This window comes from Cryptotermes secundus, unplaced genomic scaffold, assembly GCF_002891405.2.
Source record: "Cryptotermes secundus unplaced genomic scaffold, Csec_1.0 scaffold297, whole genome shotgun sequence".
Classification (NCBI taxonomy): domain Eukaryota; kingdom Metazoa; phylum Arthropoda; class Insecta; order Blattodea; family Kalotermitidae; genus Cryptotermes; species Cryptotermes secundus.
In genome coordinates this window covers 106,959-132,010 of record NW_019721762.1, presented here as the reverse complement: position 1 = coordinate 132,010, position 25,052 = coordinate 106,959, and the positions used below count along the sequence as shown (strand labels likewise).

The 25,052-nt window shown below is 39.3% G+C and overlaps 1 protein-coding gene across 3 annotated transcripts in view; it reads left to right on the top strand.

The window, feature by feature from the left end:
* LOC111875639 (filamin-C) overlaps window positions 1–25,052 on the top strand; it is a 146,843-nt gene that overhangs the window by 72,695 nt on the left and 49,096 nt on the right. For all 3 annotated transcript variants that reach the window (XM_023872035.2, XM_023872034.2, XM_023872033.2), the window contains 8 exons: window positions 443–522; window positions 660–827; window positions 16,405–16,551; window positions 17,309–17,530; window positions 18,707–18,874; window positions 19,975–20,121; window positions 23,126–23,344; window positions 23,546–23,719. In XM_023872035.2, coding sequence (XP_023727803.1) covers window positions 443–522; window positions 660–827; window positions 16,405–16,551; window positions 17,309–17,530; window positions 18,707–18,874; window positions 19,975–20,121; window positions 23,126–23,344; window positions 23,546–23,719 — 1,325 coding nt within the window. The remainder of the gene's footprint in view (window positions 1–442; window positions 523–659; window positions 828–16,404; window positions 16,552–17,308; window positions 17,531–18,706; window positions 18,875–19,974; window positions 20,122–23,125; window positions 23,345–23,545; window positions 23,720–25,052) is intronic.

Genomic DNA, 25,052 nt, shown 5'->3' with positions numbered 1-25,052 from the left:
AGGGTGTATCATATGGTGATGGTTACTGCTGCATCTGGTAGCCCTTATAGGGTTCCATCTTTGGTCACAATTTCCTGTTCATTATTCGCTATTGTGTAGACTGAGCAATTGCCCCCTTTCCATTCTGGGTCTGTTGGACTGCTAACCTATATAACATGCACACTCACATGCCCTACTCATTTTGACCCAAATCATGGAGTCAGAATATCCCACTGAAATGTTGGCAACATAGCTTGCTTCCATAAAGTGTGAATACACAAGAGTAGGTTCATCATCTCCCAAACTTAAGTTTCTGATATCAATGCATATATACTTATATATGTATAACTACTTGCATTTTTTTTTTACAAAGATATATTTTCTGAACTTCCAGATTCATTCTTACTTACTTCAGAGCTTACATTGTAGACTATAGAGTTTAAAAGTTATGTTAATATTTCAGGACTCATGCTTACAATGCAAGAGCAATCCAAGTTGGACGTATCCCCAATGGTGTACTGGGACAGCCTGTAGAATTTGAAAGTAAGTATGCATTCTTTTTTACTAGTCTTCCTTTCTGAGAAGCATTCGGTTTATGAGAGCAGAGTTCTACTTTTATGTTGTCACATTAGTATCGTCTATCTGTTTCAGTTTTGATCTTTGTTTGTCTGTTTTGACAGTTGATGGTTCTGGTGCGGGCTCAGGAAATTTAGAGATTCTGGTCAATGGTGGTCATGTGACAAGTTTTGTACGTAACCTTGGCAACCAGAGGTTCCTTGCCTCCTTTGTTCCACATGAAGTTCTCAGCCATCTAGTGGAAATGAAATTCAATGGGGAAACCGTGCCTGGTAAGTTTAGAATTTCCAGAATATTTTCACAAAAAATTAAGAGAAGATTATTTTTTTGGAACAACTGTTACTCAGTGTTGCCTCAGATCTAAAGATGTATAGATTACCTGTTGTTTGCATGGGTGTGAAACTCAGTCTCTGTAGATTCAGGGTGTTGAGGAGCAATAGGCTGAGGAGTGTATGTGGGACTAAGGGAGATGACATAGCTGGGAGTTACAGAAACTTGCAAAATAGGAGCTTTGTATTTAGTACTCTTTATGAAATGATGGGGCGATAAAATCATGAAGACATGAGAAATGCACATAAAACTTGAGTTAGAGAATCTGAATGGAAGAGACCACTTGGGAGAAACAGGCACAAAGGATAGATAATACTAAATGGATCATAGAGAAGCAGGTTTTGAGGGTATGGATTGGATTATTCTGGCTCAGAAATAGTACCAGTTGATAGGTCCTGTGAATATAGTCATAAATTTTGGTGTTCCATAAAGCTGGGAAATTTCTTGACTAGCTGAACAACTGTTAGCTTCTTAAGAAGAAGTCTGCTCCACACAATTAGTTAAGCATGACAACTGAACACATCTTCCATAAAAATGTAAATCTATCCCTGTAACAGGTCATGGAGGCCCATGAGGTTGTGAAACATCAAGGTTCCCAAATTTTTCTAGACAGCCGGCTCTCAGATGGTTAAAAAAAATAAAGGTATCCCTGTAACAGGCCATGGAGGCACATAGAGTTGTGAGATGTTGACGTTCCCACATTTTCTAGACAATCGGCTCATAGATGGCAGTAAGGTTGTCAGTCCTACACGCTGGCCGCCCTTTACCCCCAAGAATATTCCAAGAATATTCCTGGTACTCATTTCTGTTAGAGGCTGAGTCAACCCTAGGGCCAGAGTGTGGCTGGAAGGACTAGGTCAATTGAAAAAATCCAATGACCTCGCTCTCAGATGGTGGTGAGGTAAAAATTATGTGCCTGCCACCTTTTACCACCAGGAAGATTCCTGGTACTCATTTTTGTTAGAGGCTGAATTGACCCTAGGGCCATAATGCAGCTGGAAGAATTAGGTCAATTGAAAGCTCCAGTGCCCTCATTGGGAATTAAACCCACAACCTCCAAGCTTGTAGCATGTCTCAGCTAACTGTACTACTATGTGCCTTCAAATACATCTTCCATGCATGCAAAAGGTTTTTCTTAATGATGGAGACGCATTCTATAGTGTCAAATGCCAACTGCAACATTACACCTGAGAGGATAAAGAATGTTTGTGCTGATTCGAGTTGAGATGGAAAGTCTCTTCAGAAGACATACTTGTGAGTGTTTCAAGAAATGCTGAAAATTTACACATCTGAAGTAAAAACTATGATGCTTGTAAAAGCAATACAGTTGATATGATGTCTACAGGAGATGATGCTGAAGCTTAAAGGTGAGTATCAAATACTTTATATTTCTGTAACTTGTTCTACTGTTCATTTCTCATTTTCTGTTGGCTTTAAGGAACAATTATTCTGTGTTGTTTTAGATATATTCGCAATACCAACAAAATGACATCAATTAGTAGGTGAATTCAATGACTCGCTTTGCTACCTGAGTAAGGACCAAACTCAGATGATATTCTGAGATATTATTGCTGTTGACGTAACCTTATCATGTCGTATTTACATCTGCCATAGTATATAGAAAAACCTTATCCTGTATGTTAATTCAAGATTACACTGTGCCATCAGAATTGTGTATTTATTGCTGTAAACAATTCTGATATTATGAGGGGGTAACCAAAATAAATCAAACTTTTTTTTTTTAACTTATTTATTCAAATTTTAAGCACAAACCTTCAATCCCCTTCAAAGTACTCTCCACTTACACTAATACACTTGTATAGTCTTTTATTCCATTTTTCAAAACATTGTCTAAATTCATCTTTTGAGATGCTTGACAGCGCCTCCATCGTTTTTTTCCTTCACCTCAGCAACATCAGCAAAACGCTTTCCTTTCATGTCTCTTTTCATTCGAGGAAACAAAAAAAAGTTTTGGTCATTTCGGGACTCTTCTTTCAAAGCACAGCATGCTTCACGCGACCTTGTTTTCGTTCAGGAGTCAGCAGTCGTGGCACAAATTTTGCAGCCACCCTTTTCATTCGCAAATCTTCTGTCAAAATTCGCTGAACTGAGCTCCAAGTCACTCCCGACAGCTCCACAATTTCTTCAATGGTCCGTCGTCGATCTTCCTTGATGATTTCACGAATTTTTTCAACATTTTCATGTGTTCGGGCCGTGGAAGGACGACCAGAACGAGGTTTGTCATCAATTGACATTTCACCATTTTTGAAACGGGAAAACCACTCAAACACTTGATTTTTCCCAATAGCATCGTCCTTGTACGCCGTTTTTAACATTTCAAGAGTTTCTGTTACACTGTTCCCAAGCAAAAAGCAGAATTTCACCCCCGCACGCTGTTCACGAAAATCAGCCATTGCAAAAACGACGATCACACAAAACAGTTGTCACTATAAACTCTGCCAAAACTAGTCCTTACTTTCTGAAGCAACGGTAGTCAGCTTATCAACTCAGGAATGTTAGCTCTATGCGCTCATAGCGGCAAAACGCGGTACTACAAAAGCTCTGCCCACAAAAAAAATTAGTTCGGTTTCTTTTGGGTACCCCATCGTATATTATTAAAAATATGTAATCTGACTTTCTGTATATTATTCAACAACTCATTTTGATTAGTATTACAACAAAATGCATTATTATTGATATTATATTAGCTGAATTGTATTGTCACTTTTTATGGTTGTGACTATAGAGGGGATATGGATTGATGAATAGATTTATTGACCATGTTAATACACGACTCATAATTACTCTTTAAATATCACTGAAACATGCAGACTAGTGTCCTCAGTCTATTATAGTTTCCACTAACTGTTTACTGGCAATGAATTTAACACAGCAACTACAACAGCCTCACTGAATTACACACTCCAAATATCACACATAAAGCCTTCTTTTTACAGTGCAATTAACCCTTTTCTTCACAGCCTCGCATACAGATCTCCACTAAACTGCAAACCCTAAACTGAGAAGTGACAACTGATAACTGAACTGGTTAAATTAATTGTCTTCAAGATAACTCTTTGACATGGGACCCATCAAAAACGCTGTTCTTCTATTGTTGTGTGTGTGTTCATCTTCATGGGACTGTGTTTACCATCCATTGCTTAGAAATGGATTTTATAACCCCATTGTTTTATTGTTGCGTCCATGTATGTTGTTTGTATTACCTAGTAACGGTCACTGTTTACATAGTCACTGCTTAGCAGTGGGCTATATGCCATGTCTATATATTTTAATTCTTGAAAATAAATATAAGAAAAATTCGTTAATTACATGAATATTGATGGGCCACCAAACTATATAACATAAACACTCACTCGCTGTAATCACTCAGACCCTGAACACAGTGGCAGCATCTTCCTCTGAAATGCTGGTAACACAGCCCATGTCCACATGGTGTGAATATCCAGAAACAGAATCAACATCAACACTGAACCACTGTGAAAGCCTCTGTGGGAACATCCCACATATTAACACATGGTTTCGCTGGTCTAACAGATAGCACTCACTCCTAGTCAATATCACATTGCCATACGTTGCTGCCACCGCTCGTATTTATACAGCACTCGATGTCCAGCCCACCTGTAGATCACGTGAGCTAGCCAATCAATGCTCCCAATCACAACTGCAAGTTTAAGCCCCGCCATGCAAGCATGGTATAAAAGTGGAGCCCAGAGCTCACAATCATCAGTGATCACATTCAGTTCAGAGCAATCAGTCATCAGAGTCATCAGCTCTTCAGTGCACCAAAGACAGCTGCTGCAGTTCTCCAGCAACTGCGCTCTGCTACCAGACAGCTAACGTAGCTGCCACAACTCTCCAGCAACCGCGCTCTGCTACTACACAGTTAACGTAGCTGCTGTAACTCTCCAGCAACCATTCTCTGTGACCAGGCAGCTAATGTAGTTGCTGAAACTCTCCAGCAACCTCTCTCTGTGACCAGGCAGCTAATGTAGTTGCTGAAACTCTCCAGCAACCTCTCTCTGTGACCAGACAACTAATGTAGTTGCCGCAACTCTCCAACAACCACGCCATAGGCATCTGTTCCTACAGGCACATGCAGCACCACATTACCGGCCGGACAAACCAGCTGAACAGCCGTAACGACTTGGTCTACTATAAAGGAGCAAATTCTACCAGCGCACTCATGATGGAACAAACTGCCCTTTCCAGGGCCAGCCAACTTTCGACATTCCACATAGCTTTCCAGCTATTCCGTACATTCAATTTATACAATTTAATATATACATTTGTTACAAATTTACGTGGTTGTCTTTTAGAACATCAACAATCCCACACCTCAAATCAGTAATGCTGACATTCATTGTCATTAATTTTCATTCTGCATACTCATAGAAGATGCTGCACTTATTCTTTTAAATTATTATTGTCATTTGACTGTACCCTGTTAACTTACAGCGCTCAGATCACATCAGGTTTAAAATCTATAACAACCAATAATAATAATTTACACTATCTCACATAACATTCAGGGGCAACCAGCCATATATTTTCTACCAGGTTCTCACAGCAGAAAATATGCAGTCTGTGACACTGTGACACAAAAAAGCGTTGTTTTATTTTTTATGTTGGAAGAGTGTATCTGTACTCAATGAAGCCCTGCACAGAGTAAATTGGTTCTAGAATAGAGTGAGGTTGAATGAAGTAATATAAAAGAGAGGAGGCAAAAACAAGTCACAGGGAACAGTTTTCTCTTCTTAGGTTTTTTTTTAATTCGCTTAGTGGGGGGTGGAGTCCAACTGGGTCCACTCGGTTTGGCAGCCACTGATTGGCCTATCGTAGCCTGCCCCAGGTGATTATAATGATGGAGAATTTGGTGGAATGATGATTGGCAGGGGAAACCGAAGTACTCAGAGAAAACCTGCTCCAGCGCCACTTTGTCCACCACAAATCCCACTTGACCAGACCCGGGATTGGCCGCCGCGGTAGGAAGCCAGTGGCTCAGTGGCTAACTGCATGAGCTACGGTGTGGCCTTCCCTTTTTAGGTTAGTGTACGAATTAAGGATATCCATGAGGAACCACTGTAATTGGAGGGGGGGGGGGAAATAAGTCCTTGGCCTACAGAATCTCACTGAGTGCTTTATTAATTTAAGTATAGCTTTGTAGATACCAAATGTGAAGTGGCAGCAGGCAAGGCAAACAAGTATAAGTTTTCATATATGTATATAAAACTAATGAACTTTATGGAGCTGGGCCCTTCTTGAGAGGCCGCCAGGTGTGTAGCTTCTCAAGAACTTCCCAGTATTTTATGAAACCTGACAGTACATTTACCGTGTTCACAAGAGCCCCCACTGGTCTATATTCTGAGCCAGATGAAGCCAGTCCATACCAAACCATCATATCTCTCTAAGATCTATTTTGATATTATCCACCCACCTACATCTTGGTCTTCCTAGTGGGCTCTTTCCTTCTGGCTTTCCCATCAATATCTTATATGCATTCTTCTTCGCTCCCACTTGTGCTACATGCCCTTCCCATCTCATCCTCCTTGACTTGATCATTCTGATTATACTTGGCAAAAAGTACGAGCTATGAAGCTCTTCATTATGCATTTTTCTCAGGCCTCCCATTACTTCATCTCTCTTCGGTCCCAATATTCAACTCAGCACCCTGTTCTCAAACACCCTTAGCTTAGGTTCCTCCCTTAATGATGGCAAGCAGGTTTCACACACATACAGAGCCACAGGAAAATTATAGTTTTGTATATTCTAATTCTTATGTTTTTAGGCAGCAGACAAGAAGACAGAATGTTCTGGACTGAATGGTAGAAAGCATTACTCGAATTCAATCCCTTCTTAATTTCCTTCTGAGTCAAATTTTGATTAGCTAGTGCCATTCCCAAATATTTAAACTGTGCCATATTTTCGAAAGATCTGTTAGCTGTCTGTCATGACTTTGCCCTGCATTTTGGTAACCAGACAGCAGCATATACTTCGTTTTCTCTATGTTTACTTCTAGACCAACCTCCTTACTTGAGTCAATTACAGTTTGTGTGTTTTTCTTTATGGTATCTATGTTATCACCCAGTACATTCACATCATCAGCACAGACCATCAGCTGATGTGTCCCATTTAATTTCATTCCCAACTGGTTTTCCTGGACTTTTCTAATGGTATACTCTAAAGCAAAGATGAAAAGCACTGGCAATAAATCATCTCCTTGTTTTAGACCATTTTGAATTGAAAAATTATCAGATAAATACGAGTATTTACCTGTATGAACTTTACTATACGTTTCATTTAAACATATTTTAATGAGACTAACTAGTTTCATGGGTACCCCAAACTCTACGAGAATAATGTACAATACTTCCCTCCTAACTGAATCATGGGCTTTCCATGTTGGGTGGACCGTTGTCACCACAGCATGGCACATCCTCAGGTTGCAGATGGAGAAAACTGGGCGTTGGTCGTGGGCCAAAAATCTCCTCACCATTATGAAATGTAACAAAGGACCTCAGACCTGTTTATATCAGCTACTCATACACTTCAAGAAACCCTATGATATTGTAGCATGTAGACCCATTGCTAAGTAATGACTTTCTAACCAACGGCCGTTGCTGGGTAATCGCAACAACAGATTCCTAACACACACCAATGGATAACTGAGAAGTGGTGTTTTGTATGTGGTCCATGCTACAGCTATGTGATGCAACAGTAGAACTGTTGAGAGAGTTGTTGTCTATGCGGTCCCCTCCAAGGTTTCATCAGTCGATCGACCGAGTTGAATGAATTAGTGCAGTGCAGTGGAGTGAGCTGGATGGTGAGTGAGTGAGAGGATTGCTGCAGTTCACTCCTTGTAAGCTGGTGATGTTAGAATCTGGTAGCTGAGGCACGGAGATAGTTTGGAAACCCAGAGTTTGGGGAACGTCTGCCATTGGAAGCAGTTCCCAAGCAACAGCTGATGAAGACACAGCAGACTGAGAAGACTCACTACGTGTTGTGGTGAAATGCTAAGTGTGTGAATTAGCGATAGCATTATAGTCACTTGTGGTTACGATCTGTAAGTGTTCAATGCATCCAATTAGCAATCCAAATCCCATCTATAGTCACACTCCAAAAAATCGTGACATTATCTTTCATAGATATAAGCAAATTTAGCCTCTGAGATGAGATTCTCATTTTATCACTATCTTTTCTGCCTCTGAAAGTTATGTGAGACGTATATGTGTCCCATACATGAGGGTCTTGTTGCCGTGCTGATTTGAACAGTGACAGTGGTTTGCACTACAGATTGTTTTCCTTGTGCTTAATTAATTAAGCACTATGCCATGAAGACATATAGGGGAGTGGAATTACAATTCCACCATTCTTGATCTCGGCTCTAAATGAAGGTTCGCAGTCAGCTTCAGGCCCCGACTGCTTTACCTCCGGGGAATGGGATCCCAGCATCCACTGGATAGGAGGCTGAGTGGGCTCCAGAGACGATCTGGATGCTGTGGAATAGACAAAAATCTCTTGCCCCTCCCGGGAATCGAACCCCAGCTATCCAGCCGGTAGCCCGTTGCTTTGCAAACTGAGCTATAGCGGCTCGGATTGCTACTTCTATTGGTTCTAAGTGACCGTTCTTTTCTTACACAGTCATGTGTGTCCTGTATTTTTAAATAAAAAATCTAGCAGCCCCGTTTTCAAATAAAAAGTATGAGGTCTAATACAAATTTCAAACTGTATTAAGTTCTCCATAAATTTCTGTATTGAAATAGAAAATGTCTACTAATTCCGACTAGCAAGAGCGTGCGGATTACACCGAGTTCGTGGTTTAAAACTGAACATTCATGCTGTCCTTTCTGAAGGGAGTGTCACCCATTACAATGAAAAAAACTGAGTTATTCATTGTAATTATCGATCATTCTCCCTCGGAGCAGAGTGAATGACGTGCCGACGGAACTACATGATGGACCGTCAGGAGGTCATTTGGGTGTCAACAAGACCTTGAACAAATTCCTGGCGGAGGTACTACTGGCTCCAGGCAAGAAGCGATATTGAGAAATGGTGCAGCCAGTCGCGCCCCCCCGAATCAGGAATCAGGGCCAGATGCTTAGTACAAAGTTGGAGCCCCGTTCGAAAGGATAGCCATTGACATAGCAGGCCCTTACCACGAAGCGACCAAGGAAACAGATACCTACTGATCGCTATGGACTATTTTACCAAGTAGCCGGAAGCCTTCGCCGTTCCCAATCAAGAAGCTTCGACAGTGGCGGAAGCGCTAGTTACCAACTTCTTCTGCCACTTCGGAGCACCGCGGGAGCTACAGAGTGATCAGTGTCGTAACTTCCGAGTCTCGTCTGATACAGGAGGTTTTGCAACGCCTGGGAGTAAGCAAGACGCACAACACATCCCTGCACCTGCTCTCAGACAGCATGGTCTAGCGCTGCATCAGAACAGTCGAGGGGCGCCTACAAACAGTCGTCGCATCGCACCAGAGGGGTTGAGACGCAGATTTACCCATCTTCCTCCTTTCTTATACGGCATCCAACTTCTGACACCAGTTGTAGCGTGTACGAGTGATTATAGACGGGGTTTGGGTTGGTAATCAGATTTACTGGACTGTTTGATACAGTGCGTGATTACACTTTTCAATTCACTGTTATCCACACACACACACATTAATGTCCACAGTAACGTCTTCACTAGCCGTTGCTCGGTAGTGGCTTTCAACGGCGGACGTTCCCCGTATTCTGGGTTACCGAAATGTGCCTGGTCTCAGCTATCAGCTTCTTTATTACTGTTTGACAGTTACGATCTTGTTTTTATGGGGGGCCCTCTCTGACGGGAAGATGGGCCTGTCTTTTCTATACGCTGCTGGCCCTTGCCAAAGCAGGTTTCTTCAGTCTGAGTCCCTTGGGACTCACGACCATATTTTAATGTCTCAGATTTGAGACTTCCCTTTTCGTCTCCTCCTATGGCTCGCAGGATCACGGTGGAGGTATTCGACCACGCGTCCACACGGCGATGACCAATGTCCAAGTCCAAGTCATATTGCGACTGACAGTCAGTCAGTCAATAAGTCTTGATGTCGAGTCCCATCTGGGGCTCATGACCAGATATTTATTACTGTTTGGCATTTACGGTCTTGTTTTTGTGGGGTGCCGTCTCTGACGAGAGGACGGGTCTGCCTTTTGTATATGCTGCTGGCCCTTGCCAGTGCAATCTTTCTCGGGACTGAGTCCCTTGGGACTCGAGACCATATTTTACTGTCTCAGATTTGAGACTTCCCTTTTCGTCGCCTCCTACGACTCGCAGGGTCACGGTGGAGGTATTCGACCCCGCCTCCACACGGGGGTGGAGTTTTCAAAGCCAAAGTCACATTGCAACTGACGGCCAGTCAGTCAGTAAGTCTTGGTGTCGAGCCCCATCTGGGGTTCATGACCAGATATTTATTACTGTTTGACATTTACGGTCTTGTTTTTGAGGAGCGCCCTTTCTGACGAGAGGACGGGTCTGTCTTTTATTTATGCTGCTGGCCTTGCCAGCGCAGTCTATCTCGGATCCGAGTCCCTTGAGACTCGCGACCATATTTTATTGTCTCAGATTTGAGACTTCCCTTTTCGTCGCCTCCTACGACTCGCAGGGTCACGGTGGAGGTATTCGACCCCGCCTCCACACGGGGGTGGAGTTTTCAAAGCCAAAGTCACATTGCAACTGACGGCCAGTCAGTCAGTAAGTCTTGGTGTCGAGCCCCATCTGGGGTTCATGACCAGATATTTATTACTGTTTGACATTTACGGTCTTGTTTTTGAGGAGCGCCCTTTCTGACGAGAGGACGGGTCTGTCTTTTATTTATGCTGCTGGCCTTGCCAGCGCAGTCTATCTCGGATCCGAGTCCCTTGAGACTCGCGACCATATTTTATTGTCTCAGATTTGAGACTTCCCTTTTCGTCGCCTCCTACGACTCGCAGGGTCACGGTGGAGGTATTCGACCCCGCCTCCACACGGGTGGCCTCTCGTGGAGTTTTCCTAGACATATCCTTATTATAACATCTCGGGACGTACCGCACAGAAAACATCGTTCCTTTGTTGCTGTATCCAATTGTTCCCGTGTACACACGCTTGTTTAAAAAGCCGTTATTTAGTACTGGCTGTCATATATTTCTATATCTCGCAGTCGTTGTCCAGCTACGGGCCTACATGGTACAATGTAATGAATTTTATTATTATTAAATTGTTTCAACTGCTAAGCAAGTTCCATTACTCTCCCTATAATTACAGATCATTATGTGATTCAGGTACATATCATACACAAAATATACGGCGGCCCATTAACGTGAAGAATACCCATGGACTTTACACGCTATCTCACTTTCGGTCATTGACTTCATACACTTAAGAAATTGTCTTGACTGATGCTCACATTAGCCTACTAACCTTCTTACTACAAGGTCGAGTGTAACAATATGATCACCTTCCTGAACCGGTATAATGGTCGAGACCGTAAGACCTGGTTTGGTGCTTTTAACCGTTTGGAAATACATCGTATATGCGGAGCGTATTATTTCTGGTGCATTCGCTCTGTTACTGCCTCTAAAATTTAAATATACCCTTCATTTACGCGTTTTGAAAACCGCAAGACGTATTGAAGACATCCCTTATTTTACTCGTATATAAACTGAGTTTCTGCGTTTCTGCGTAGAAACTGCCTTCTAAAAGAAGTTATCGAAGGAAAGATAGAGGGGCGGATAGAAGTGACAAGAAGACGTAAGAAGATGCTGGATGACCTTGGGGACAGAAGAGGATACTGTCATTTGAAGGAGAAAGCTCTAGATCGCATTAAATAGAGGAATTGTTTTGGAAGAGACTGTGGACCTGTCGTCTTGACAGATTACTGATGATGATGATAAACTGAGTAAAGAAGGCTGTAATAAACTATTTCCTTGTAACAAGCACACGTTGAATTCATACGCAACTATTCACTGTTAGTTTATTTTTATTCAAATTGGCTGGAAGTTGAAGTTATAGACCTACACTGAATGAATAAAAAAGCCTCGCTTTTGTTACACGCACTAAAAGAAAATTATACTTATTTAATATATGCTTAAAATTCATATTATAATAGACAACGACATTAAGAGAACAAAACAAACCTGATTTCAGCGCAGTCTGAACTCGGTCAAGACGTTATTTTTCTTCTTTCCTGAGTTTTTTTCCGAACTATTTCAAACGTTTGATTTCTTGTAGATTTGCCAGTTAAGACAGAGAATAAAATACCTCGGCAGCATAATAAATTATATTAGTTAAACGTGCATTTCTACAGGTGGAAGTAAGCTTGGTTTAATTATCGTATAGAGACTTCGGTACTCTATGACTATATTCGGGGGGCCAGAATTTGTTACTGAGTATACAATTAAGTTTGTAAAAGCACTCATCTGGCATATTTGGTTTTATTATCTCGAAAACCTTAGGGAGCATATTAAAGTGTGTTGTTTATAAAATTTTATTTTTCTCTCAAAACTTCTGTTCTTAATGTTTTTTTTTTCGCTCTAATAAATACAGTGTAATTCATGAGTCACCCCGGAAACCCTGACAAGAATTTATAATCTCAGTACCCCTTCTAGCTACGTATTTGATCTACAGAGTGATTCCCTTAGGGAGCATAGTATTCAGGAGGGACTTATGAATTACTCTGTATATAGTGAGATAAGTGCGGAAACGCATGCTAGTCTTCACGTAAAGTGTGTTCATTATTAATAACCGCTTTAGCAAAAACTGGAATGTGTCGACAACTATTTATTAAAACTTCTTGGTACGAAATTTCATGAAAATTTGTCCAGCGGTTCTTGGGTTGTTTCATTCGTACGGGCAGACCGTCGAACGTATCAAATTTAATGAGCGTTCTGAAAGGTTGCGAAAGCACATGAAATGAAGCATCTGCTTTCAGTGTTCATTCAAATTTGTGTGTTAGCCAGTATCATCTTAATATGCAGTAGATATTCCGAACACAGTGAAATACATTTAACAAACATCCATCGTTGTATTAAATGCTGTGTCACTTTACATTTCCATTGAAACCAGCAACATCCAAATACTGTGAACAGCCCGCCTTTGGAAGATGTACCATATGTACTAATTTTTTGACAGTTTGAAGCTGAAAATATAAAGTCTCTTTAGACACTGAAATAGTAACGCAAATTGTTATTAGCATTGTGGTGAGTCACGACGGCCCCAAGTGTGGCAGACTTTTGGAAGTTCGTTCCATAAATATACACAGTTCTCTTTCTTAGGAAGAACTACTGTATTTCGGAACAGATTCACTGAGGAGATTTAAACGTCAGAACAAGACATGATTTTGCTAAATTATTTCTTATTATTACATACACACATTTAGTTTACTGAGGAGTGGAAAGGAAATTCATTCTATGCAATGTGGAGTCCCGATTTCTTTTCTTCAATTTCTTTTACGTACACTCAACGTGAGGAAACTTCGGTCAGTAAACACACCAAGGAACTTTTTTATTATCAAGTGAAATACTCCCGTTATAGCCATCAAATTTAATTTTTATTCACATCGGTCTGCGAAGTAAAGAGTAGTGTTTTCGAATAGAATAGAATTAATATATAATCAATTGCAAGATCGAAACTTTCTCATATGATTGTACCTGTTGGTTCTCTCTACCTACTTGCGGCCTCGTTCACTAATATCCGCTGTTGCCGTATCTCCCAAACGTCTCGGACTTTCTGTAGTCTGCAGTTCGTAGTTAGTTGCGGTTAGGTGTGCTTGAAGCTGTTGGAATGTGAAGTGTCTGGCTACAATGCCCTGCGTGACGTCACAAACGTATTCTGAAACTGTCGAGAGTTCTCATTCTTGTGAGTAGGTATGTTGGTGACGTTGGAAGTGTATTGTATTTTCGGGTTCTGTCTAGTGAAATATTTGTCAACATTGTGCGTATAGTCCAAGTTCCAAGCATAGACAGGTACAGTTTTGCGAATTTTTGTTAAATACAGGTGAGGCAATTGATGATATGTGCGGAGGAATTTTACTGTCTCAAGGCTATTTCAAAATTGAAAGCTGCTCCACGTAAAGTATAAGTCAGTATCGATAGTATACAAAAGTTCGTTTTTGTGTGTAAGCTAATTATTTTGGACACGTATTCGAAAGGTGCATAGGTATACCATATGTGCATACGTCACTAAGCCGTCAAGTACAAAACAGACATACGGGGGTGTAACCAATGTACACGCATACCAAAAATGGCATCTGAAACCGTGGTAATTTACAAGTACGTATAAGCTTGATATCCTTCGTAAACTAGAGATATTTTCAGTTGGCAGTTGATTTAATTTCACTAACGTTGTTTCTATTAGTTTGTGTGCTACTTACATGGTTACAATTATCGCATTTTAAACAGAAAGATACTTGGAAATCTATAATCGAAAACAGAGGTTCCAAAGCTATGCGCTGGCGGAGCAGGCCAAGGTGTTCCGCCACCGAAGTCGAGTAAGGGTCCTTTCCAAATTTCCCAGAAAAATGAAATTAATATATATAATTTTCTCAGTTCTACATATTTCTCGCATTTTATCATATAAATTAAATTTCCGTATTTATCTTTTGTCTCTGCTAGGTGTGATTTAATAATGAGTGTTCTGTTATTATTTACTGAAAGGAGCAGAGCGTGATATAACATGACATATTTTCTGCTACTAATATTCAGAGTTCGAATGACAGCATAAAAAAAAAATTTTTTTGTTGTGCTATGCAGAGCAACCTGACATTCAGGTGCACCACGAACTAAACGAGTTTGGGTGCCACTGGTATAAAACATATTGTGGGAACATGCCTATGTAATAGGGATACAAACGAGAGCAATGACGGCTATTATGAATAAAAGGTAAAGTTGTCCCTGTGCTTAACTAATTAAGCACTACACCATGAAGACATGGGGGGTGGATGTATATAGCCACGATTTCTTGACCTTGGCACTAGCTCGAAGTTAGTGGTCAGCTTCACGCCCCGGCCGCTTTACCCCCGGGGAAAGAGCCCCCGGTATCAATTGGATAGGAGATTGGGTGGACCCCAGAGCCTGTCTGAAGAATGTGGAGCACAGGAAATTCTTGATGTTACCAGGACTCGAACTGTAGCCAGTTACTATACTGACTATGCTATCCCAGCTCCTGGCTGTTGTGAATGAGCGACAAAAATTATCATGGAATATTTTATTATAGTTTCTTGGCACAGGGCAGGAGGGATTGATAAAATTGTAATAAACTATGTATATAGTTAGTCCCAACGGAATTTTGAACTGGGTACCTGCAAGTGTGGAGCAAGTGTTTGAACATTAACCCAAACCACATTGTTCAGCAGGAAATCAAAACAAATCGTGTGGTGATGTTAAATAACTAAATTCAATGGAAAGGCAAAAATACTGCATAAATCAGTTGATAACTTGCATATTTAATTTAACATTCATTATACATAAAATCCCCTCGTCGGTGTCTCCACCTTATCGTAGTGAGGGGATTTGAGTATGCCAAGGACCCTGAGAGCTATACCAGTGGTAGTGTAGCTACTGGCAGGGCCTCCCTTGCTAGACAGGTCAAAGGGTAGGCACCAGACAAAGAGAGACACCAAAAACCAAAAACTGATGCCGGAAGCAGCGTCAGCAGCAGCATCTGTCGTATGACAGATTACTGATGAAATGAATGAAATACATAAAATCTGAGACAGTTGGTCATCTCCTCCCTCATCTCAAAAAGACATTACTGGAATGCTATAACCGTCCCAGAAATTCTGGTTGAAATATATTTTAATTTTTGCTACTATATAGGTTGAAAATGGAGGTGACAGGCTATGAAATTTTCCATCATATGTAAAGTAAAGTAAAGATAAAATCATCTCTGAGCCAATTAATTAAACACCACGCCATGAAGATGTGTATGGGAGTGGAGGTATATCTCCACTAATCATAAGCTTTGCATTATATGGAGGTGAGTGATCAGCTTCATGGCCTGGCTGCTTTATCACTGGCAAAACAGCTTCTGGTACCCACTGTCAAGGAGGCTGGGTGGGCCCCAGAGCTATTCTGGATATTATGGAGAAGAAAAAAATCTCTTACTCCTGCTGGATATCAAAGCTTGATTCCTTTGTCATTCAGCCCATAGCCTAGTCACTATACCAACTGAGTGTCTTTTTTAAATTGACCTCTGGTAATCAGATGTTGGTCCTATGAATTATGACTGTTTTATTGTTTATGATTGTGATTATTTCCTGAAATTTCTAAGCATGTAGAAGAATTAAGCACTGAAATATATCCATGAAGTGATAAAATCTTCTAAGGTGATCAACAACATCAATCCATAGCAGAAGCCTAATTTTTTAAGATCTCTGTCTCTGTGATCAGGAAGTGATGACATCACTTTCAGTCACTGTGAAAGTGTCAAGTCTTGTATGGTATCCAATAAATTCTTCTTAACTTGGAGAGTATGTGAACTATATATTATTCATTGCAGGTAGCCCGTGGCAGGTGGGAGTGATGACGGGCCCAAAGATGGCAGTTTTGGGTGAAGCAGTTCGCTTAGTGGGAGCTGGAACCACTGCAGTGTTTGAGTTCAGTGCCCTTGGATTCAGCCGTGATGACATTGATATTCAGATAATAAGTATGACAATTTAATGATTTCTTACACTGTTTTTTATTAGTAATTGACTTTTAAGTTCATTTTTTATCTTCTTACCTAAAAGTGGCAACTTTAGAATGTTCTCTTAATAAGTAATTGCCTATTTAACCATTTTCATAAGATAAATCCCACTTCTGGTGAAGCATTATCCAGCATATAGATTTAAGATAAATTGTGTGATTTACCAAGTACAAAGAGGATGTATATTTGGTAATTGTGCCATGGTACAGAGCTTCCTTTAGGCATGCTCACTGCATGGTTTGCCATATTTCCTACTTGGTCAACCATGGTGATAATATCATAGGATGAAGGTTATTGGTCCTCTCGCAGTACAAATTTCTCATAATTAATGCTGAATAAAATGCATGACCCATAATCATCCTTACACTCAGGGCTCAATGAATATCAACTTTTACATCATACTGTGGAATTTTAAATATAAAATGTAGATTTCCAGTGCTTGAGGATCTCTTATTTTGTGTCCATAAAAAGGTGAAGTTCTTCCTGTAACAGGCCATGAAGGCCCATAGGGCTGTGAGACGTCAAGGCTCCCACATTTTCTCTACTGTTTAAGCCATCACTTATTACCTGGTTACCCTGGAATATAAACTGATCTTATGCGTCCTATATGAAAAATGTTGCTTTGTGTGGTTACTTTCTAGGAAGAATGTGACTTACTGCTGCCAATGTATTCCTGTATAATTGGAACTGGAATGTTATATTGAGTTTTAAATTTTAGGTCCATCTAAACGGCCAGTAACAGCCCGTCTGGTGGAAGAGAAAGGTGGAGAATTTCGAGTGGAATTTACACCAACAGAAGTTGGTAGCCACTTAGTGGAGGTGTCAGTTGCTGGCCAGAAGCTTCCAGCTGGTCCGTTGGTAGCAAAAGTATACAACAGTGCTCTCATTCGAGTAACAGACGTTGGAAGCGGTGTGGTGGGGCAGCCGTGTCAGTTTAGAGGTAACAGAACATAGCCAAGGACAGATTTATGATATATGCAAGGATAATGCTCTCTTAAATATTTTTACTTCTTAGAGTGTTACAATTTTCCTGTTCTGGGCATTTTCATAGGTAGCTGGTTTTATAAATACACGTTTGTATATATTAGATATCCTGTTAGTGCTTATAACCATGCAGTTTCTGTTCATGAAACAGGAATTTCAAGGTTATGGAAAGTAATAGACCAGAGACCAGCTATAGTTGTCCTTCATTATTATTCTTCAGGAATATCATTCTTTTTGTGGCAAAGTCAGGTGAACTCTTATTAAGAAGGCATGAAATTAGTTCATTAATGTATTGTAAATGTTTTATAATTTGAAATAAATCTTCACATAGCTACAAAATCTTGAAAAGTAAGGTGCACAGGTTTCTTGGAAATTTCAACTATTCATGTATATTTTGCATGGGTAGTTAGTGGGTCTATTATTTATACTTGCATGTGTTGCCAATATGGAAATTCCTGTTCGGTAGATAATCAAGAAGATAGCTTCTCATTAACAATAAATTTTTTTGTGTGATCATTTTGGAGTTAACATTATATTTTTTATAAAGTTTTGTTGCAAAACTGAACTTAGTACATATACATAATGAGTGAAAGGGCTGAAGGGTGTACATTGGAGTCCTTAACTCTGTGAAGAGTTCAAATATTGAGTATTAACTAGTGTGACAAATTAAAGAGGCCATAAAATAACAGCAAAATCTGCCTTGGTATTTGGATCTAAAATGAAGTTTTTGAAGAAGGACATTGGAGACACAACAGATAAGATAGCTCAGATCTGTTGCTGACACAATGTTAAGTCACAATCCAAGAATACAAGCATCCTGTTTGACATCAATTCTGACAGAAAGGGATGGAACTGTAAATACACTGCCTACTTTTGACATACAGAATGGAAAATTTTCTCTCTAAAGCAAATAGCTGAACTGAATATTTTTTTTTTTTTACACATACTATATAATTATGTTATGCACAACTTGTGCAAGTTCAGTTCAAACCTACAGACACATTCATGTTTTACTACCATTTCCTTTAAATATTTTTTTTGCCCAAAGCAAGTGTATGTGTTTTTTCATTGACCAATGGCCTAGTTGTTTTGTCATATCTTATTTTGAGATAATATATTAATTTCCTTCCAGTTGATGCAAGTCAGGCAGGGGAGGGGCAGCTCGAGATCTCAATCAATGAAGGAGAGGTGCCAAATCATGTTCAGGTTGTAGGAGGTGGCAGATGTTTAGTCAGCTTTACCCCAGAACAGACTAAACCCCATCTCATTGATATAAAGTTCAATGGAGAAACTGTTACAGGTTAGTTATTTCAGTTTTACGACAAAGGTTACCTCAACTGTTATTTACTAAATATTTACTCTTATCACTTGCCTGTTCTCCAGCACAAAACCTGTAAAACAGCATGTGCATATTGAGTTATATTTAGCCTGCACAATTTAAAGTGAATGAATGAATGAAGAAATGTGAACATCTGGCAGATATTTATATGGGCTGAACTTGGTTCATATTTGAATTTTGAAATAAAAATTCCATCATTTCTGTCTCTCTGTCTGTAAATGATGAAAGTTCAATATCACTAAATGGTAGATTTGAGGCTTTCACGGCGGTGACTATGCTTTTACCGGTTCTCACGGTCTCTTCGCTTGCAGATTTCTTATATTTTTTCTTCTACCCTGAAGATGGAGGCGATACGTTCCTCCGAAACGTCGGTTAACACCACATATACACGGTGCCAAATCCCAGAAAACTGCTTTCGTCATCACTAAATGGGTTTTCTTGAAATGTTATGCCTGAAGTACTTTTCAAATAAACAGAAAATGATAACTCTGAAACAACTTTGTTGGTACTTACACATGTTTTGAAATTTAATATTAAAACATTTTAATAATATTGTAACGTGGATAGACAGAGCATTGCTAGGTAACTAACTGCCGTTACATAGCCTCTGCACCAACCACATAGAAAACAGCCTCTATTATTGCAGAGGAGTGTTTACCACGATGTTGCACAGCACTGGTCATGGTGCTGACTGCATAGAAAATGCCGTACTTCTGTTGTTGCCTTGTGTGCATTCAGTCACNACACCGCCATGAAAGCCTCAAATCTTACACAGTCACGAGATGTTTAATGGCCAGTTACCTAGCAATGCTGTGACCATCCACATTAATTATCCTGAATGAAAATTTGCAATTTTTAACCATTGTAACTTCCCAAAATTTATGTAATTACATTTAAGATTTTATGATTTTTTAAATATGTGGATATCAGATGATGCGTTATTTTAAACTAAAATAATTAAACCTCTTATTGTTGCATGAATACAGTAAGTTGAATATTTTTACAGATACAGCAGACACAATTTACAATTTATGTTGAGTAGTGCATTTTTTCTTTTTCAGGTTGTCCATTTGTGTGTTCTGTTTCTGACACAAGTCGAGTGTCTCTGACATTGAGGAACCTTGAGCTAATCCCTGTGAATGAAATAGCTCGCTTCCACATGGGAGTTGATGGAAGTGGTAGTGCTGAACTAGCAGTTTCTGTTAGGGGTAAAGTTTCCATAACTACCCTTATGTATTATCAGGCTTTAAAATTGATAGTTCTATAAAGGAAATACTTAGGGAATGTGCTCATATTTTAGATAGTATGAAAATTTGAATATGCTTTTATAACATTTTGTGTAGATTGTAATTCATGTTTTATGTCATGCATACGTTGATGTACAGTAAATTTCAGGAATTATCCAGAAGTTCTGTTTGGCTATTGAAGGACTTGTTTGTATATAATAGAATAATGCACAAGCTCATAATTTCTATTGTACTTCAAAGGTAACTGTTAAGTATTACATAATCTGGTGTAGCACTGGGCACAACTTGGAGAAAACCTGATGTGTGTATGTGGTTCACTAATACTGATGCAGTACAATGAGATTATTTGTGGGCTGAGCTAAAGTACAGCTTTTCTGCTATGGATGGTAACTGCATCATTTTTGACCTATGGTGATGAGTCAATGAAAGTGATGAGAGAACGTGGGTATTCTATTATGGTGTTAACATGTGGCTTGTGCTAGATTTCCTTTGTGTGGAACTGGGTAAGTTTGCACTAGAGTATTGGGTGTTTATACATGTTATATATGTTTAAGCACATTAAGAGAAATAGAGGAAATTGAGAAGAAATTTTCTTGCAGTTTCACATGTAAGTTCTGTTCAGAACCTTGTAAATACACTAAAACATCTGGTGTATGAAACATTATATTTGTGCTTCATATTGATGCTGCTTCAGTTGATACACATTATATGCACCATTGTTATCAGGATACTAACATATTGGCTAATATTTACAATATAAGTAGTTTCACTAGAATGAACGTATTGTAGCCTGATGATCAGCAAGGTAAAATAATGTGGCTGTGGTAAAAAAGGTAAAAGTTGTCCCTGTGCTTAATTAAGCACCATGCCATGAGGACGTATGGGGGAGGGGATGTATAGATCCACATTTTCTTGAGCTCAGCACTAGCTGGAGGAGAGTGGTCAGCTTCACGCCCCTGCCGCTTTACCCCAGGGAAAGAGTCCCCGGTACCCATTGGATAGGAGGCTGGGTGGGCCCCAGAGCCGGTCTGTACAACGTGGAGAAGAGATAATTTTTGAACCTACCAGGACTTCAACTCTGACCCCTGGGTCACCCAGCCCATAGCCAGTCACTATACTGACTACGCTATCCCAGCTCCTATGTAGCTGTGATACTGTATATAATTAACAGCAGCAGTATGCAAGATTGTTTTGGTGGTACATATATGTGTATTAGCAATTTGTGTTAACAGATAGTAAACAGAGCTGGCCAAAAATGGAGCTTGGTTTGAACATTTGACTTGTAAGTCTCTTAAGCACCTTGTGCTAGAAATAGGAATATTAAGGGGGATCACAAACGTCAGAACAATATTACTGCAGCCTCATAACATAGTAGCTAGGCTCTGTGTCTATAACTGGTGTCTTCAGTGAGTTCACGGGAGTAATCTTGATCCCAAGTTTAGACTTATTGTAGCATGTTGAGCCATTTCTAGGCAGTGGCTTGGCAAACAGGTTTCTGCAGCAACGGATATGGAGAGGTACTGTCCTAAATGGTGTTTTTTACTCAGCCCATGCAAAGATGTTATAAGGAGGACAACTAAAGCAAGAAGAGTTCAGTTGGAAGGGTGCTGCCATTCAGAGAGGACTTGAGCATGGCAGTAGAGGAACAGCCATTGTTAGAAGCCATTACCAGGAAACGTCTAGTGAAGACACTGCAGACTGGAAAAGACTTAATGTGGCTGTAGCATGATTTTGAAGTGTGGAAATAGCGATAGTGTTATAGTTATTTGTAGTCATGACCTGTAAGTGGCCAATAAACCCAATCTCCAATCCAAAACCACTATCTGTAGTCACACCCATGAAATGTGACAGTAAGTTAGGTGGATACTGTAGTCATTTTTCAGGCAGTACAGATGAAGAATTCTTATGGACATTTCCAATAGGATTCTGCAGCTGCACATATTTGCTAAATATTCCATACAAATTTTGAACAGTGTTTGGTGAAAAAGTTGTAAGTCATGGTTTATGGGCATCTCATTCTCCTGATATTCCTCAGTGTGATTTCTTTTTGTTGATATATTTAAACAATGAAATCTATCAAAGTAGTCCACATATGAAAGAAGAACTCAGAGAAAATATACAGCTTGTAGCGTTCTGTATGTCCAGAGAAAAATTATGCTGTGAGCCAGAATCTGTTTAAAATTGTGAAGATTATATCTGAGCCAAAGGGAAAAATTTTCATCATCTCATGCAATACAGATGCTTAAACTGCAGTGCATAAAGTTATTGCGTTTTCACTGTGACTGCAGATGATGGCAGGAAATGTGGCAGTGTTGTACATAGAGGAAAAGCTGTGCTTTAGCTGAGACAGCAGATAATCTCCATTATGGTGATTGTGTAATTGTTTGGACATTTTTTACGTCTGTGCTGGAATGCTTTATGGTTAAGACACATAATCTTCTTTCCTGTCTTTTAATTAGAATCGACATTACCAGTAAACAATTTATATTTAATATTTCATTTACTACTAGTGACAAGTCCCATTCCTTACCTGGAGTTTTCTAAAAATAAACTGTTGAAGTAATGAAACTGTTTATCTACGGTGGCATTCTTAAATATATATTCCTGGAGAAATGGAGGTATGTTTCCACTATTCTTAACCATGGCACTAAATGAAGGTAAGTGGTCAGTTTCGCACACCTGCCCCTTTGCTCTTGGTGGTAGATCCCCTGTATCCATTGCATGGGATGCTAAGTAGCTGGTCTGGATGTTGCTGGAAATCAAACCCCTATTCCTTGGTCATCCAACCCATAGCCTAGTCACAATACAGACTGAGTTAACCTGGATTTTAAGGTATCTCGCTGTTCGTGTATCATAAAATAACATGATAATATGAAGATGTATATCTAAATGCAGAACAGGTCCTCAAGAGTATCATAAAATGATGTTAAAAACATACTGAGTTATATTATTTAATCCCCATCAGGTCCAACCACAGAACTTCCAGTTAAGGTGACAGGCAACATTCACAGTGGGTTCACAGCTGAGTTCACACCACGAGATGTTGGAGCACACTCCATTACTGTTGAGTACAATGGTCATCCCGTCAGTGGCACACCATTTGTAGCTAAAGCGTATGATGCAAAGAGAGTGTTTGTAGGGCCTCTGCCAAAGGGATCAGTTGGAAAAACACTGCAATTTATGGGTGAGATTTACTGTTCATGTTCTGTAATGTAATTATATAGAACTGTAAGGATCTGTTTAAAAATCTTAAAAGAGAGTTACATTTTGTTATACATTTAAAGAGGAGGCAGTTGTAATACACAGATTATTTTATAGGTGAATTTACTGGCATTAAATTATGCTGTAGCATATTGTACAGAAATAAGTTTGATTTTTGTTTCAGTTGATGCAAGCCAGGCTGGTGAAGGCAATTTAGAAATTACTATTAGTGCTCGAGGGCATAATATACCTACACAAGTACATCCTCAAGGAAATGCTCGGTTTGCTGTTAGTTTTGTGCCTATTGAATCTACTGATCATGTTATTAGCATAAACTTCAACAAAGAAAGTGTACCAGGTAAGGAAGGTTTCGTAAAGAAGCTGAATGCCATTAACAGAAAACACCAATAGGCATAAAACAATGGTTTGTTGACGATTCCATCTAACAAAAGTAATTTGTATAATATCATATCAGTTATCCATTCACACATAATATTCAAAAACAATCTTTGGTCACTCCATGAAGCTGGGTTCTTCTTGAGAAACTGACAGTCACTCGGCTGATCAAGAAGTTCCTTGACTTTTTGGGAAATGGAATTTTTACAAGAGTCCACCATTTGGATCTTATCCCCTGCCAGTTTAATTCAGCCTTCAACCTCACATTTTCTGAAACCTGTTTTATTATAATCCTCCCATATATATTTAAGTTGCCAAGTGGTCTCTTCCTTGAAAGTTTGTTAACCAAAATTTTGAATGAATTTCTTATCTCCCATATTCATAGTGCATCTCATCAATATATGCTCAAATTAACAACTTGTCCATTGTCCAATTCATTAATTATTGCTGTCTCATTTTTGGCAAATCAGATGTTCTGTGTGTAATGATACTATACTAATAGTATATGCTATATACTATACTATACTATACTATACTAAATGTTCAATAGAAATGATACATATTCATAAAATTAAAAAGGTTTTTAAATGTCATACCAAAAGTTGATGTTTAATCTGCATTTTTTAGTCTTAGGCATATTTCTGTGGTTATTCCAATTGACACAGCATGTCACATGAGAACCTTTGCCTTTAACTCATGAAATTATTCTTTAAATAGATTAACGGTATATTCTCTGGGAGCTCTGTATATGTTTTTGATCACTGAGAAGGATTCTGTTCCCAGGTACTACATGAACCTGCTGATAACAAAAAAGAAAGTACAGGGATAAAGACAGAGTGAATGGAAATAATGTAAATGTTCATGAAATCTATAGCATTTCTATTAATATTATTTTGAAAGTGATTAGCAAGTCACTGAACTTCAAAACTGTCAGGTGAACATTCATTAGCATTGGCAATGAAATACGTGTAATTATACATGTATATGAGTGTGAATGTAGGCTCCAGGGTTAAAATTAGAATAATATTAGTTATGATATTTGTATTAGTAGTAATAATAGTAGTTTTGTTTTCAGTGAAATTTTGTACATAATTTTCATATGCAGTGTTCATTCGGAGGGTTCCAGCAATTAATCATAATAGCAACTTGCTCTTATAATTTTATATTTCCTCTTATTTGCTGAGGAAGTTCACTCAAATGGTAAAACTTCTGACTTATATTAGGAAGGTGTCCACTTAAAATCTCAGCTGGAACATCAACTCTCCAGACACAGCTTTTCTTGGCACATCAGTTCC